This window comes from Strongylocentrotus purpuratus, unplaced genomic scaffold (genome assembly GCF_000002235.5).
Source record: "Strongylocentrotus purpuratus isolate Spur 01 unplaced genomic scaffold, Spur_5.0 spur5_scaffold_10, whole genome shotgun sequence".
Classification (NCBI taxonomy): domain Eukaryota; kingdom Metazoa; phylum Echinodermata; class Echinoidea; order Camarodonta; family Strongylocentrotidae; genus Strongylocentrotus; species Strongylocentrotus purpuratus.
The window spans coordinates 4,017,074-4,030,657 of NW_022145595.1; the positions used below are offsets into that span (position 1 = coordinate 4,017,074).

General features: G+C 37.2%; 1 protein-coding gene across 7 annotated transcripts in view; it reads left to right on the forward strand.

Moving 5' to 3' along the window:
* The window catches only part of LOC585077 (cGMP-dependent protein kinase 1), a 113,109-nt gene that overhangs the window by 50,674 nt on the left and 48,851 nt on the right, over nt 1–13,584 (forward strand). For all 7 annotated transcript variants that reach the window (XM_030979249.1, XM_030979250.1, XM_030979248.1 and 4 more), the window contains exon 4: nt 5,794–6,972. In XM_030979249.1, the coding sequence (XP_030835109.1) occupies nt 6,404–6,972 (569 nt within the window). In that variant the 5' untranslated portion in view covers nt 5,794–6,403. The remainder of the gene's footprint in view (nt 1–5,793; nt 6,973–13,584) is intronic.

Here is a 13,584-nt window from a genome sequence, read left to right on the forward strand (position 1 = left end):
AGTTGTAGCTTGCTCAGTCACGACGCAAAAGGCAACGTTTATACAGAAATAGAACCAATGAATAAAATGTGGTATCATGAGAGAGAGAGAGAGAGAGAGAGAGAGAGAGAGAGAGAGAGAGAGAGAGAGAGAGAGAGAGAGAGAGAGAGAGAGAGAGAGAGAGAGAGAGAGAGAGAGAGAGAGAGAGAGAGAGAGAGAGAGAGAGAGAGAGAGAAAGAAAAAAAGACGAAAAAGGCTTTATACAGAGAGGGAAAAATTATATACATACATAGGGCCAGGAGGTACAGAGCGATAGAATAGAGAGGAGAGAGACGAAGAGTCACATAGAGAGAGAGAGAGAGAGAGAGAGAGAGAGAGAGAGAGAGAGAGAGAGAGAGAGAGAGAGAGAGAGAGAGAGTGGGAGAAGAGAGAGAGAGAGAGAGAGAGAGAGGAAAGACGAAAACAATCATATAGATAGACAGGTAATTTGACAACATAGTTAATAAAAAACAAAGAAGCACTCTTGTTATTACCTGATTGCTGCAATCATGAGATGAGAAGGCCATTGTTTTCTCAGGTGTGTGATTAAAAATATAAATAAGTATTAAATAAAAACAAGAGCGTTACCAAACATTTTACACAATTTACTGAAACGGCAGACTCTCACTGAGAGCACTGGTTTGCCAATCATGTAGTTCACTGCATCTCAGAATAACTAAGTGATTACCCAAAACACCCCAGGGGCGGATCTAGCTTTTTGCCAATGGGGGGGGGGGGGGGGGGGGGGGGGTTGACCCAGTGGCGGATCCTAGATTTTCCAAAAATCTCGCCGTTTTACTGTTCCCCCCCCCCTTTTTTTCACTCGGCCGCACAAGGGGGGAGGGGGGATTTAAACCGCCGACCCCCCCCCTTAGATCCGCCTCTGCACCCCCGTCACATGGAGGAATCAAGGAAGTTATCCATTATCACAGATGCCGACCGAGACAAGATCTCCAGTGGGTACTGTCGTTATGGTACATGCAGGCCTGTAATACTATAGCCTAGCCTAAGTGAGCTTTGCGTATGACCATGCCCAATATACACATGCCACTATAGTTTGCTTAAAACACGGTCGGTAAGACTTTCGGCAAAACAAACCCTTACTGCAATGTTGATAGTCTTTTTCGTCACCTATTGAAATGTGCGACAGTGAAATAATTTCTCTATAACACGATAGCGACTACTTTCGAGACTTTCGTGATCTCTATAAAAACGGAATGCTCTTATTATCATCCTGAGGCAATTATAATAGCCTTGTGAGTCACCTATTGAAATGTGACAATTACTTGTTACGTAATCCGAAAATGATTTCTATTGGACATACACTAGGGCACTGAAATAACCTGTGAGCTCATTTCTCTAAAAACTACTTTCGAGACTTATACGTGATCTCTATATAAAAGCGGAATATTATTATTATCAACCTGAGGCAATTATAATCCGTCACCTATTGAAATGTAAGAACATGACAATTACTTGTTACGTAATCCGAAAATGATTTCTATTGGACATACACTAGGGCACTGAAATAACCTGTGAGCTCATTTCTCTAAAAACTACTTTCGAGACTTATACGTGATCTCTATATAAAAGCGGAATATTATTATTATCAACCTGAGGCAATTATAATCCGTCACCTATTGAAATGTAAGAACATGACAATTACTTGTTACGTAATCCGAAAATTATTTCTATTGGACATACACTAGGGCACTGAAATAACCTGTGAGCTAATTTCTCGAAAATAGATGTGATCGTGATCTCTATACAAAGTACAATAGGGTATTTAATTTGAACCTCATGCGCGAGGAAACTACTTTTCGTAGCGGACAGTGAAGAGAATATTCTACCTGGCGTTATATTTCAATGGCCTGCGCCAATTAATTCCATAATACGCATTAATCTAACATTATGAAGCGAATGGGTGCCTGCGTCAGTGCTTTAACGCAATGTTTGCTCACATGATGCATCAAAGTGCTTCAACGCAATGTTTGCTCACATGATGCGTGAAAGACTGCGCCAGTCGTTGACGCTGCCTTGCGTTAACACTAGTTGGCGTCTCGTGTGGAACGGACATTAGAAGAATAATATACACAATATGTTATCAAGAATGGAGACAGACTGCTGAAAAATAGCAGGTAAAGAGCTCCTGAAAAAGGAATGCATGTGGTGTGGACCTTTTTTCTTTATAGATGAATAACTAAGGGCACAAGCCTCGTTAACCTACTTCAAAGCCTTTTAGTAAATTAATATTTGAATTATTTAATACTCATGGAATCGCGTATCCAATTACGATTACCGTACTGATCGTACACAAACCTCTCAGTATATTAGAATGACCCTTTTATAGTTATACGTAAGTAATTGACCATATTGAAAGCTCCTCGTGGTTATTAACCTCTTTTAACGGAGAGACATCTCTCATATATCTCTAGAATGTCATAGCGTTGTGCCCACAGATAAACACGAAGACCATTGTCGAATGTTTGGCTTGTTCTCTCTTATCTGCTGAAAATGCAGAAGGCAAAATTCTGCATGCTGCCCTCTATCAATAACTAATGTTTCAACCTAATAAAACGCGGGAGGTTTTTTCCGAAATATAGGGCAAGCGACCTCAGTCATGGAAACAAAACGCCAGCAATCCTTTATTTCTGAACCTTCCGGTAACAGGAAGAAAGGATTTTATCCAGATTAAATTTGCTCAAGGTCATATTTGTAAAGATTTGGGTTGCATCGTTTGATTTATTGCGAACTTTCAACGGATATAAAAAAAAAAAGTGTAAATGAATAACATGTTCTAATAAAATAAGAGCTTTTGCTTGAAGAAAAAAAATCTCTTTAAAATTCGTGTTTGTAGACTGTTGAAGATATCACGCGCACATATTAAAAGTAAATGATAAAAAGCGAAATGTTGAACGTTATGAGATACTTTGTTGCTTAGTTGTAATTACGGGCATAATTAATTATTACAAAAGCTCACTTAAATTATCAGACAATGGAGACCATATTACGTGTCCAAAGAATGGTTTTAATTCTCCTTCAAGAACTGATTGACATAGGAGCACTATACATATTAATGAGAGTGTCTTCATCTTAACTGTTCATGAAGCAATTAGTCGCTAAGCAATACACAAAGACGTTTCGACTGAACAAAATATGCGGAAACCATACGAAAGAATTTAAAACTTTTCAATAATGTCTCTTAACACTACTATGACAAGTATTTCTTATTACACTTTGATGTTGGCTTTGATGCCGATAATTTCAGTAAAGAGGCAACCGGATATTTGATATTTACATAGCGGCTGAAAGTTTAATGTATGTGTGTAACTTTGATTTACTATAACAAACGATATAAATTATTTATGAATATTGAGCTCGATGTATTCGTCAAACATAACCATTGAGTGATACCTAGAATACGCCATTTACAGTAAGAAGTTGTGGTTATCATTTTTTATTTTACCATTATTGGTTTGTTTATTTGTTTGATGTACTCTTACTAACAATTGATGTATATACTCTCACGTTCTCTTAGTATTTTTCAAATTCGTCTTTTCTTAGTTTGATTTATGTTTTGTCTTCTATCTACTTCGCCTTTCTGTTCCCTTTGTAATTCGTGTCAATACTTGAGCGTGTCTTGATTGCACCTGGTACGTCACTCATTCGATTTATTACTTTTTGTTACGCGGAAATCTTCACAAGCACATCATCGTTCGATTCAAAGCTCCCCGAATAGATCCTGAAAATGTCAAGTGTCTCTTCGAAATGTTTCATGTTATAGTGTTGAGAACCAGAAGGTATTATGTTCATCATTAATGATAGTTTAACATCCATCTGGCCCCGAGCAGGCGATTGGATGTTCATTTTATGTGCGTCTAACAGAATACCGCCCGGAATCGATCGGAGCATATTATTGATTTCTGTCTTCGCGTATGGAAACAAAATTTGAAAGAAGGTAAAAGAAATGATCAAATTCTTCGTTCAATTCTGGCATTGAGAAGAAAACATGAAACAACAAAACAAGGGAAGTTCAAAGATAATTGAGAAGTCATGAATCGATAAATATGCCTAGAAACTTCAGCTGTGTTATAGTTCAAATTAATTCCGATGATTATTACGTAGGCAACAACCTCAGCCCTTCTCTCTCTCTCTCTCTCTCTCTCTTTCTTCTTCAAGTATCCTTTCTTTCTTACTCCACTATTCGTACTTGCTCTACTTCCTTTCTGTTCAAGAAAATAATTATTACAAAAAAAAAATCTCAGTAGAAAGCCTCGACATGTTATATAAAATAGTGTCCATAAGCGATCATTCTAAGCATTGACGGTGCGTAGTTATTTGTAAATTTGACTTTTACTTGAAATAATGGAACAATGTTGATTCAGTAACTAAAAATTCACATGTTTGCAGCATGTATAGATAGGAAGTGTTACATATTCATTTCACTTGTAATATATATATATATATATATATATATATATATATATATGTAAAAAATTGTATATTGAACAGAATTTAAGTCTTTTTAAACATAAATTGTGGAAAATTTAGATGGAAAGAGGATATTTTAACGAACACTTCACAAATCCCATTTCCTTCAAAACGTTAAAACCAGGAGTTTACGCGTTCAATTTAGCAAATTATTTTGCGTTCTGTTTAAGAGATACACAAAGGAATACAAAAACAGACATAAAGCATCAAAGTTAAAACTAAACAAAAATAATGATTTGTTTCGTGACATAAGAACGCCCATACCAGATCAATATAATTTAAATTATTTCCAGGAGAAAAAACTTAAAGTACAAACATGTACAAGCAAGAAATGCATGAATATTCAATCGATTTCATGCACGAAACGTTTTTCATTTAATTTTAAAGAATCTTGGTTGAAACTTTTCTATCTGTTTTCCCAACACCCTGAAATATATTCAATCACAATTTAGTCATATAAACATGACAAATAATAAGAAAACTAGGCGTAAAGGCCACGTAGCATACGAAACTCTTGATGTCTATAAAAGCAATCTTTCGAAGATTGTACAAAATTAAGCATGGTCTTACCAGAAGCAATAAAAACATCTTACCCTTTGCTTCTATCAATGATTTTTTTTCTTGTCGTTTCCCTACTTAAATATTTAAAAATTATTCTTCCAATTTCGAGGAATAACAACACTGACAGTTTTCTCTTTGAAGAGGTGTATTGAAACCACCGCAAACATGAGCTATAGGCTTATACCAGGAAGGAAATTCTAAAGCTTATGATTTTTTTCCCTGTCCTGCATTTTATGGTCAATTGTTGTGCTTAAAGGGATTGGGTATCTTTGCCTCATATTCTAAACAACAGCCTGGATTTAGCTCATGCTGCAATCATAATTATAAACCTTTAGGTCGGTCAGGAACCCCTTAACTTTTACAAGCCGATCGCCTGCCTGATTAGCAAGATATTTATGATTGGTATTAGAAATGTCAAAAACTGTTTGCCACACAGTTTTAAACAGTTTTTGTATAACACTACAGTCTATTGTGGAAAATGAGTGTGGTAAAACCGGTCACTCAATTTTTTAAAAACTTTTTTGAAGCACTTCATCATCATTTTGAAGCGCAATTTTGTTAGGACTTCAATATTACACCATATCACAGTCAGTGATAACACGTAGGGCCGTGCATCTCAGATTTGAAAAACTGGATTTGTTAAACAATGCCTTTAAATGATTTGTAATGTCAATGCGATTTATCCTCTTTAACCTCCTTTTCTATCTTTGTCTTTCCACGTAGATCTGCAGTAAAATCATCGACTGGATATTTGTGGTCGGAAGTTGGCTATTGAGAGAGTCCGAAGTCCTTGGCAGAGAGCGCACACATCAAGGGATGGACGAATAGACATTTATGGCAAGCTTACGAAACAAGTGACAAATTATCTACCTCGAAAAACCGACCCTTCAGATCCAATTCTGAGATTTATTCATATTGACATTCCTCTATCGCTGTTTACCTTTATGGATTTATAGAGTGCACTAATCAAACATACTCGATAGTAAGAGAGAGAGAGACAAAATGGATACATGAATTGGATTGCATACCACTATCTCGACATCTCAATAAAATTTGGACAACCTTTGTACCCGATAGATAACGATCGATCATACTTATCGTCTGCATGAGTGGGGTGTGATTTTTTTTGCACAGAAAAAGCACGTGGAATAACAATAAACGTTGCTAGGCAACGTGACAATATAACCGTGACAGGTGGACTCCGATACTGATTATGATAAGATACGGTGCGCACGCACTGTGTTGATATCGAGCTATACCAACCGTATCTTTTGCGTGCAGTGACGTGTGCGATTTTTTTGCTACCCCGTGCGTGCGCGTCAACGTTATCATCATGCCTTTTTCTTTGCGACTCGGGAAAGAAGGCAAATCGGAGCAGACAGCGAAACAACCGTCGGAGGGAGCCAACGACATGGGAAATGGCGCGGGCCTGCACAGTAAACAGGCGCGCTCGGACGCAGGAGGCGGAGGACGAGGAGGAGGGGGAGATGCACATGGAGGAGGGGGTAATGGCGCCGCACCGTATAACAACAACACAGGTTCGAGCCTCAACCACAAGACCAGCGCGAACACGGAGGAGGTGACGAAGCTCAAGCTCCGGCTCCAGGAAGCTCAGGTCCAGCTTAAGGAATGCCATGAGGAGCTTGCTATTCGAAATGCTATGGTAGAGGAGCGAGATGATGAACTCTTACGAGTCAGGGAGGAAGTTAATAAACTCAGGGCCGTGCTTAGCCAGACGAAACCAGCAGTTACGGATGGGGGTGGAGATGGGGGTAAAAAACTGGCCGTTTTACTGGAGAATAAGAGGAACAAGAAACAGGGTGTGTCCGGTGAGAGTGGTGGTATGCCAACCAATGTCACCGTTCAGGATTCAGAACTTACGAGGCACCCTAAAGATTCCACGTAAGTTTGCAACTTTTCTCATATTTTTGTTCTATTGTTTTCTTTGATTTGTTGTTTTCTCCCGATTCAAAGACCCACTACATGTATCGGGTTCAAATATAAAACGTTACAAATGCTCGCTGATCGAGAAACTGCAACAACTAAAATCTTGGCACCATTTTTACATTAAACCTCAATGTTAATAAGCTGGCGTCTTGTTCTTGCATGACCTTACAGCTATATCTATTACATGTATATACACACGGGCACACATATGTGTATATACACGTTTATACACGTTATTATATATACATGGATTTATAATATATCACACACAATTACACGCGCACACACACATTGTTTATAGATCATAAGGAAAGGAATGTGATACAAATTATAATCCTAAACGAAAATTGATTCGTACAATCATGCCCTACACAGTGAATAATCTCTATGTTAATGCACAATACCAACTTCTTATAATTCTGTGAATTTCTCTCTATTGTTATTATTATCACTATTATGCACTTTGCTTTATTGAAATGTTTGATACTGACATGCGACCTTATACAACGGGACACTGATGATCTATCAGTGCGATTCTATATGAAAACGTTATAAATGACTTAAGTGGCAGCCAAAGGCATTTTCCGCACGACCTTTCAGACATTTTCCAATTCGATATTAATAGCATGGTGGTGCATGATATTTCTTGAAATATAGTTGGAAGCATATATCATCCTGTCTACACTCGTTATACCCAGACCGCAGCCAGGCAGTAGACATGGTTCAGATATAATGTCTTACAGGAGGAGGATAATATCAAAAAAGAAAAAAGACAAACTAGTGGAAGCGGAGGAGGAGATAGAGACGTAGAGACAAATAGAGATTTGCCTTACATTTAAAGGATTTGCGTATCCAAGCTTAACAAAATCGTATTTCGACCTTGCCTTCAATGATAGACACATTCATGTAATTGCACGTATGATGTATTGCGACTTAACACTGCGTTTTATATACAATAATTGTCTATAGGCCTACAATACATCCAGTACATGTTTGTTACTACATTACGAGTATTTAATAAACCAGTGTACACGATGCATCGGCGTCGCACTACGATTGGCAGTCATGCTCAATGCTGCAATGATCCAATATTAAAAGATCTATTGCATCGCGAAGCCTATCTTTTCAATACAAAATAAATTAACACTACGTACAGCTTAGGGATTCCTCGTTGTGTTTAGCAAAACAATGTTGCGTAATACTTACTAATAGCTTAAATATATATATACATTACACTCATGCAAATACTGTCCTCATGTCTAAGTATATACCTTGTGTAGAATAACTACCTTGGCCTATACCTATAAAGACTGCATACAAGGATAATCTAAGACATATCAAATAGAGATTTCTATACAAAATACAATATCCGAAATGCTTACCAGTGTATACATCAGCACATCTGATTTGTGAGTGAGCGCAGGAGCACTTCATTTAATTGAGTTTGATCGAATCTACTGTAAATGGATTATTGTTCAAAAAAATATACCAACCATTACAGCGCCTTTATACTGTTGGAATTGCAGCTAATATCAAATAAGCCGCCTTTTCTTCTACAAGTACTCGATGTTGAGAAGAGAATATAATAACCATCTAATCTGTGCAAGCCATAATTTCTACATTTTCTCATATATACACCATAATGTGGATGTGAATTTGTCTCCGTGACTTAAGTTTTGAATTGATACTTTGTTCCTTTGCCCAGATGAAATTTTCCTCATTACACAGTAGTAAACTATTCAAGAATCAATCAAATCACTCATCAATTTTAAGAAATATCTGTTTAATTTAGCTTATAATCGATTACCATAACCTTTCATGTCTGTACCTTTCCTATTGCACTTTGTATATCATGTATTTCATCTTTTGCACAAGCTGCGCCTTGAGCATTTGACTGTCAAGTGGATTTGGCGCCTTATAAATCTTATGTATTATTATTTATAGAATCATTACCTACAAAATTAAGGTCAAAATCCTATTCATCATTTCCAGGGACACCTTTTGAAAAATCTATTAAGTAACCGCATAGCTACCTCGGCCTCATGTACATTTGCTCTTTTGTAAATATTTTTTAGTCAACCTTCTTGGATGTATGCATATAGTTGCAGGTAGAGCCGTACGGATATTATTTAGGCAACGTGTCAAATGCAGCAACTGACGGAAATTTAAGATGGAGTTAAAATATCGTTCATGCGTGAAGTTGCTAGCATATCACGACGTGTCAAAGTGACAGTAACTAAAGACCGCAACGATCTAAGTGAATCTTGAGGCCTTACAATTCTGTTTTTTGTCAACTTTATCGGGTTTCTTCAATTCTCTGAGTATTCTATATAAAACACGGCGAATACCATAAATTCAAGATGTAATTTAAGCCTCGGTCACAAATGCCATTAACGCCGTACGAACGTTTTTCAGACAATGGAAATTCGGGAAGACAATGAAAAACAGGGAGATTCGTACGAAATTATCGTTCGTACGAACCTTTGTGACCGTATAGCATAAAGGATACTCGTGCATGAAGAAGTTGAGATATCAATATTGTGACAATTGTGTATAACTAGGCCTACATGTATAAAAGACCAGATGTGTAATTCTATACGAATCTTAGACCTCACATGTTTTAGTGTTGTTAATCAAAAGAGCGTCTACTAATGGTTACAGCTAAATTCCTACACACAATGTAAAATGTAGCAACTGAGAGAAATTCACAGTATGTATTAAGTTAGCATGCTTGAGGTTTTCAAGATATCATCAGTGACAAATCTTTGCGATATCTCATGTAACGAACACATCGCATTGTTTTCAGTGGTACATTAAGAAGTTGCATTGGATAATGATATCAGGGGACAATTTTGTGTAGGCGACTGATAATTGCTAAAACATGGGCTCTAAAAGAGTGCGTGCAACTCGGAACAATTCATAGGACGGTCATAAAAAGGCAAAACTAAGGAAAAACGAAATAATAATAGAAAACATTTAGTGTCATAACGGTATAATCATGTATTTCCGTCGCAATCAAAGTTATACAATATTGAATGCGCAAAAATTAATATTAAAAAGACGAAAGAAAGCAAACAGATATTTTCTTAGAAAACGATATGGTCTTTTATAATTGCGTCAACTTAAAAAGCCTAAAAGCAGTGAACAAATCTAGATTTTAACAGTTATTTACACTTGATTCACGACACAAGTATTTTCTTATCAAGTTATGAGATGACCCACTATGAAACAATGCACAAATATTTACAAGGCAAGAAGAAACACGACTAGAGAAGGGTCGAAGATTACAGTCTGGTATTTTGGTTTTCTTTTCTTTTTTCTTTGCTTCAAAGGTCAATTATCATATAGTCATTAAGATGTTAACCGTGTGATATGCCCCCATAACCACACAATCGCAAATGTGTGCGTTTTGTGGGCAATGTTTTGAAACACCTGTGCCTATATCCTATTTGGATTATTTGTGCGACAGGAAAGAGGAAAAGGAAACTAGCTGGGAACATAAATAAAATTAATACAACTAAGCAATATTAACCACATCAAATTGTACCCCCCCCCCCTAGGCCTATAGATTAAAAATGAACATGAGATAGTTGGTAGTCTCCTGCGGCCCTATGAAAGAGGAAAAGAGAGAAAAGCAATTACAACATTACGACCATGCATTGTACCACAAATGATATGCTCTTTTGTTCACAGAGGTCTATGTGACATTAATTAAATGTTTTTTTTCTTCTTTAAGGCATTGTTCTTGTCTCTGGAACATAAAAAAGAAGGAATATGGAGTAGGTGACATTGTGATAGTATCCCATTAACATTGTAAACCTTTAGTTTAAATAATATTTTTGAGATTATACTATTGTATCGTATTCACAAGCCAGTCATTTTCTCATCATAACATGCAGTACTTTTTGGATGTGCATTGTTTGTATATTAGCATAGTGATTGAGTGCGTGTTTTTCTTCTTCAAGACACTGTCTGCCTTTGAATAATTAAACTTCTTCGCTTCTCATTGAAATAAAAGTATGCATACAGTAAGATCCTTTGGCAAAGCATTAATCCACATTTTACTTTCTCCACCAGGCGTGAATGGATGGATACATGGTAAACCCGGGGGTAATGATAATTTCAGGGCACTCAAGAAAATCAGCGATAATGCTGATTAGGCTTTCCTTGCCAAAGAAAATGAGTATTATTATCATAATAATGAGAAGAGATGGAAGGGAATAAGGAGAGAGAGAGAGAGAGAGGGGGGGGGGGGAGAAAACTAACGTGTCATCATTACAATCATGTTGTTTTAATCAGTGTGGTAGAGACCTGGTACTAATTTCCGTCCATTGTCCTTCCTCGGCTAGAAACGTTACTATTTTGACCTTGACTCTGGCAAAGGAAGTCAACTCAACAAGTGTTGATACAGAAGACCTTGCAGACGAAATAATAATCGATAATTCTCGCCCACAATCTAAATTCAATCTTTGATCAATAATACCTCAAATACCATTTATATTGCCTTCTATTTATAATGCCTTGTGAACCAAGTGTGTGTAGTGGTGGTTATTTTACCTGACTGCTAAGAAAGCATTAATGCTTGTTAGTAAGCAAACAGAGGACCGACGGCTTTAGGTCCTCTCCGAGAGACTTATAATGAGGATTAATGCCTTACCAAAGGGTACTAGCGCATCGCCTTGGTGTCGAACCCGGGTCGCCAGATTACAAGACCACTGCTCTACCGACTGAGCTATCGCGCATCCAAAGAATAAAACTGGATAAGCCTAATACTGACTTTTTGCGTATTTAAACAAATCAGACAACGCAGATATCTCTTTATCGTTCGATCCCCATCATTGAGCAAAGTATACATTCATCATTGAGTGAAAAACAAATATATATTAATTTACGCGTTTTATTATTTGGTATTCAATTAATTTGTGCGTTGTCAACTAAAACGACTGGAAAAACATGTGACAAAACTGCACAGTGTTGCACTAAAGAAAACCAGAGGACACAAAAATTCGATACCTTTCCATTAACATTTTTGGACAAGCTGGATTGAATAGAATCTTTGCTATAATTGTGTTATCAAAATCACCTCGCTCTGTTAATGTGATATAACTATTTTCTTTAATTATATGCATATTTTGAAACAAACGAAGATGCAGGGTGGTATAGGGATGTACGAAATCAACATTAATTTAGCTTTCAAAACGGACTCTTTGGGTTATACTCGCAATATGTGATAGGACATTCTGGGAAAGTCACGCAAAAGGTCTCGCACTTACAGTATTAAACTGACATGCTATAATAGAGCAAACATAAACTTCAAACTCTGGAAGATTAAAAAAAAAAATGATAGTTTAAATAATGGCCCACTGTGATAGTCGATGAATTGCGTTTCTTATTATTCCAAAACCTTCAAGATGCGCTATGTGTTTATGTTAAGTACAGGTGCGTGTATAAGGTCCCTAATTTCTTTTTAACCCGTGTAATGTTACAAATGTATTGAAATACGTCCTTGGGTTCAATATAGCACGAGTAAATGTGCTTCTGAGAGGAGTAAGGGTGGGGTTGAATATCGATTCTCTTCTCAAGGGGTAACTATATACAGAGTGGTATAAAGGAGATCTAATTGAAATAATGGGTCCGAGAATGACAAGGGCTTGCCTTGAAAGATGCTTGTGTCACGTTTTCCACCACACCACTTTGCTATAAAAGTATTAAAACGTGCCATCGTCCATTCGCTTACGTTTCGGCCTTTTCTCTCTGAATAGCTGACAGTTGTTTTGTTTTGTTGTTGCTATTTTTTCAATTAGGGGAGGGGAAGGAGGCTGGTAGGGGGAGAGTGTGCATAATTATCCTCGAACTACACTTGGAAAGATAGAATGATATTTGCAGTTATTTCAGTAGATATCCATTATCCAGTACACTATTATTTCTAACATTCCCTTCGTAGTAATGACCAGGATATATGGCTTGACTTGCAACTTAATCTTAATTACCCAAGATGTTGTGCAACAGGAACGTTAAGTTTAACGATGTTGACGAATTGAGTTCGAGTTAAGCACGAGCTCACTGGTGATATGTAACCAACTCGAGCTAGGAGGGGCACGGTGGGGGGGGGGGGGGCTCTACACCTCCGGACAGATTTCCGACTAAGAAGAAGTGGAGGGAGGGAGTGTTACCATGGCGCGAAAGTCACTTACCCCTCGTAAGATGGAATATGCTTACTTAATCAATGATGATGATGTAAAAGAAACGCACGAAGTGTAGATATACTTTTTATTCCTAAAGAAAATACATTTTAGGCGATGCACTCACACCGTATACCGCAAGCCATGGCCTACTTTACTAAATGTATATGGATCACAGTAATATGAAATGTATTGCCCCTCCTGAGCTGAGATCAAGGTATGCATACTAGGTTAATGCATACGCCACTGGTTACGAACTTTGTTCTGAGTTTTTTAGTACTAAATTGTATTATGTCATAACATTGGACCGAGTTCGTACTTGTATCTTCGTACTATTCAAGGAAAAAGAAAATACGGAAGATATCGTATTAGCATCGTCAATCTC